Below are 3,608 nucleotides of genomic sequence, written 5' to 3'. Positions count from 1 at the left end.
AAAAATTTCGAAGTTATTCGAGTTTAAATTTTGCATTTTGACTCTATTTATTTCTGTTGGAAAAATAATTTTCTAAGTTTTTTTTTGCTACAGGCTATTAGAAGAAGAAACAAGGAAGCTGTATCTTAAATTGTAACTCTGTTCAGTGTTATTTGTGGCTTTTATTGGTAAAATTTTTGTACTTTTACTAAATAATTATAAAAAAACATATACAAGATTATCAGGAACATTAAATAGACACAAAAATATGTCAAACTTCAAAAAATATAGGTCAAAATTATTTGACAGAATTTTTTTAACATTTTTTCAGTACTCTGGGGGACTACCCAATTACTCCTTTTCAAGGAAGTGCGCGAGTTTTGAGACACCCGTACAACCAATACAGGATGTTTCAAAAATATCGAACCAAACTGTACTTAAACTTGTAGATCTGTACTAGCTTATGCAAAATCACGGAAACAATCAAATTTCAAGTACTTTTTAATAATAAAAAAACAGAAACAAAGAGAATGTACACACGTTTCAGTGCCGACTCGCTGAAGAAAAAAAAGTCTTGAAACAAAATTCTCTAAACAAATTTTGTTCAAACATTGTGAATTTTTACTGAAACAAAGTTTTTTTCAGTGACATGTTTATAACTTCATAACAACCCACAAGAATAAAAATGAAAAAGTTAACAAATCTTGATTTTCTTACGCATCAAAAAGATCTTCAAAACATTTTAAAATACGAAATTTGATTGTTTGTTTGAAAAGTATTAAAAAACTTTTTTCAAAAGTTTATTTGAAAAAAACAATAAAAAGCAGCTTTAAATTTCATTCAATTTTTTGATAAGAAATTTGCCAAGAAAAAAGTCGGAGTTGTCAAATTAAAATTTTAAACTTGTGGACCACGTGATGACACCTTGACACAACAATGATTTATAATCACTACATGTTATTTAATGTTGCCAACTTAATTTCAAAGTCACAGACATTTTGACTAAAATGGATGGCATTACCAGTATCAGGTACTATTTTATGAAACCCTCTGTATATTTTTTTGTTTAAAATTGCAAAAAACTGAAAATCGTTAAGAGCTGTTTTTGAGTAAGTAAAATGCAACTTTAATTTATTAAGTAGTTATGAAACTCTTTCTATACCTTTTTATTTTAGAAAATAAACTAAACAAGCAAGTTTGTTATTTATTTAAATCAAGCAGCAACTTTATTTTCGAAATGTTGCTTCTGTACATTATGGGTAATTGTTTCACTCATTTAAAATTTTTCAAGTTTAACAAACATAAACTTTACACCATTGTCAGTAAACTGTCCAAGACCTGGAATTTATTTTTGTGAAAAGAAGCTTTTTGTGACTATTGTATTTTTGTAATTTTTAATTTACATAAATTTCAAACAACAATAAGCTTTAACAATAAAAAAATTACTCCATAGTGTTGTACTGAACATTTTTAATCTTAAAATATCTAAAAATGCCATACCCCGTCACTGTCATCAAAACAGCTATCGCTAGAGTTGATCCAACAGCAATGGGTGCAGTTTCATCACGATATGTTCTTTGGGGTTTGCATTCAAAAGTGGGTCCAAAATCGTCACCTTTATACATAAAAGGTTGCACCTGCAGGAGTCGTAGAAGAAGAGTCCCTCTGAGACCTGCTGGCGGATTGTCTTCTTCATCCGTCTTCAGTTCAATATCAACCTCTTGACAAGCATAGGATTTACCAACTGGAGTAGGAATCAACATTTCCTTGTGGTATAGTTTGATAGGGTTGCCATGTGTTTGGATACTCTTAAACTGGGGTAAATCTGGATTGACGGTCAGCTCGACGTTCTCAATGTACCAACGTTCACCTCCCGGCGTTTTTGCAAAGTTAAGCAATAAATTGTACCCTGACCATGAAATGGTCATGAAAGAAGTGTCCTCCTTCTTGCAGTTTCCGTCAACTAAAGCCTTGTCAGGAATGAAAGAATCGGCTTGCTCCTCTAGGTTGTGTAACAAAAAGTTAACCTACGACTAACAAATAAAAAAAAATGCATTTTTTGTGGTAACTTACCTCAACTACGGCATCAGTCTTTAGTAAAATACATGTGGTTCCACTGTTACTTTTATATCGATAAATAGCCGCACCTGAATCGTCTTTAGAGGCCGTACTTGTTGGTGTTGCCAAAGAACCACTTCCGGGCTCTGTAGTTGAGGAACTAAATTTGGTATGTCGAGGTTTGGGTGTGATTTGATTTGGAAGAGTTATTGCCGACACCATTGACGAAATCGTTGCATCTGTAAAATATTGGCCAAATTATTTTAATGTTTTTTTTTATTTGATTTGATATCCAGAAGAACTACATTGGAAAACAGGACAAAGGATTTATTTAGCACAACAACTGAGAAAAACTAAAAAAAAATGCATATGGCGCATTTGTGTTTTACATGTTTTTTTTTAGTTTTTGGTTGAGCATTTTCATTGCTTTTGGTAACATTATTCTATGAAAAAAAATATCCTGATGAATACACCTGTCATGCTCTCGTAGCTCACTCACCACAAATTTTTAAGAAAAATAATCAAACTATTTATTCAGAATTCATAGTAGCAAAAAAACTTGTAAATAACAAAATACAATACAGGTGTTTCAGAGCTCATGTCCCACTGAAAAATTCCAAGTAGATAACAGGAACATGGAAAATAAACCTTACATGACATTTTTTTCTGGGGCAAAACACCCTGGATATTTTTCTGACGCTGGAATTTTTGGCTTATTTCAAATCAATTCATTTATGTAATTAAATTATGACCGTTTAATCTAGTATCATTTAAATGAAATTACAAATAAAATAAGATTAAAAAAAAAATAAATTAATAGGTATTATAAGAGTTATTTTGGAATTTTCAAATAGTATACCGGATGATCAAAAATGAGTGTTTGAGATGGCAACAGAATTCAGAGCTTTTTTTTTCGGCAGTTTTTTTACCACTACCACCGGATAAGAAATAAGAAAAATGTGGAAAAAATATGGCTTAAAAAAATTCTCTGTTGCTACGTATATTTTTTTATATTTTGGTACAAATTTTGTTCACTAGGACCTATTTACTGAATTATTTTGCATATTATTTTTTATATTCTTTTATTCTATACACATCCATTTTATAAATCTAATAAAGTAGAAAGCTAAATTTTGTCTTATTTGTTAACAGAATTTAACAGTAAATGAAACTAACTGACTTTTACTACAAAAACTGATTTAGGCACATAAATCATGCTCCAATAAATCTAACAAATTATAATTAAAATATAAAAGACATTGAAGAGGCTTGACCACAAAAATTTGATTTTTTCTATTTTATGCATGGTTTATCATGAGAATCAATCTAAACAAAGTGCTTAGTGTTTATTTCACTACACACTTACTGTCACTGTGTCATATGAAATTTTAACTTTTTTTGTGTAATAACAATGTTTTACAATTTTAGTACTTACAAATTAAGAAATATTTTAAATGAACAGCCATTTCTTGTTGAGCCATATTCGTCTAGTTACACTTTTCACCATCTACCTACGAGTTTAGACTGTTCCCGTAATCCCACAATTTGAAGACTATAATACCATTCTAAAC

The 3,608-nt window shown here is 30.2% G+C and overlaps 1 protein-coding gene across 1 annotated transcript; it reads right to left on the bottom strand.

Annotated features, from left to right (window-relative positions):
- Positions 1-228: 228 nt before the first annotated feature.
- Positions 229-3,608, bottom strand: LOC123004442. The gene is made up of 3 exons (XM_044397720.1): positions 3,473-3,608; positions 2,053-2,276; positions 229-2,006 (listed from the first exon to the last, which is right to left on the bottom strand). The coding sequence occupies exons 1-3, from the start codon at positions 3,516-3,518 to the stop codon at positions 1,422-1,424; spliced, it is 855 nt and encodes a 284-aa protein (XP_044253655.1). The 5' UTR covers positions 3,519-3,608; the 3' UTR covers positions 229-1,421.

The sequence above is a fragment of the Tribolium madens genome, unplaced genomic scaffold, assembly GCF_015345945.1.
Source record: "Tribolium madens isolate multiple individuals breed KSU strain unplaced genomic scaffold, Tmad_KSU_1.1 Scaffold_11;HRSCAF=98;Tcas5.2_LG3b, whole genome shotgun sequence".
Lineage (NCBI taxonomy): Eukaryota > Metazoa > Arthropoda > Insecta > Coleoptera > Tenebrionidae > Tribolium > Tribolium madens.
The sequence above is the reverse complement of the archived record's forward strand: the minus strand, read 5'-3'. Positions and strand labels throughout refer to the sequence as shown.

What these genes read in the sequence shown, in the direction of transcription:
- LOC123004442 (XM_044397720.1), bottom strand. Translation starts at nt 3,518, where the DNA reads ATGGCTCAACAAGAAATGGCTGTTCATTTAAAATATTTCTTAATTT. An exon ending in TTTAAAATATTTCTTAATTT is followed by an intron (nt 2,277 to 3,472) that starts GTAAGTACTAAA and finishes AATATTTTACAG; the next exon opens with ATGCAACGATTTCGTCAATG. An exon ending in AGACTGATGCCGTAGTTGAG is followed by an intron (nt 2,007 to 2,052) that starts GTAAGTTACCAC and finishes TGTTAGTCGTAG; the next exon opens with GTTAACTTTTTGTTACACAA.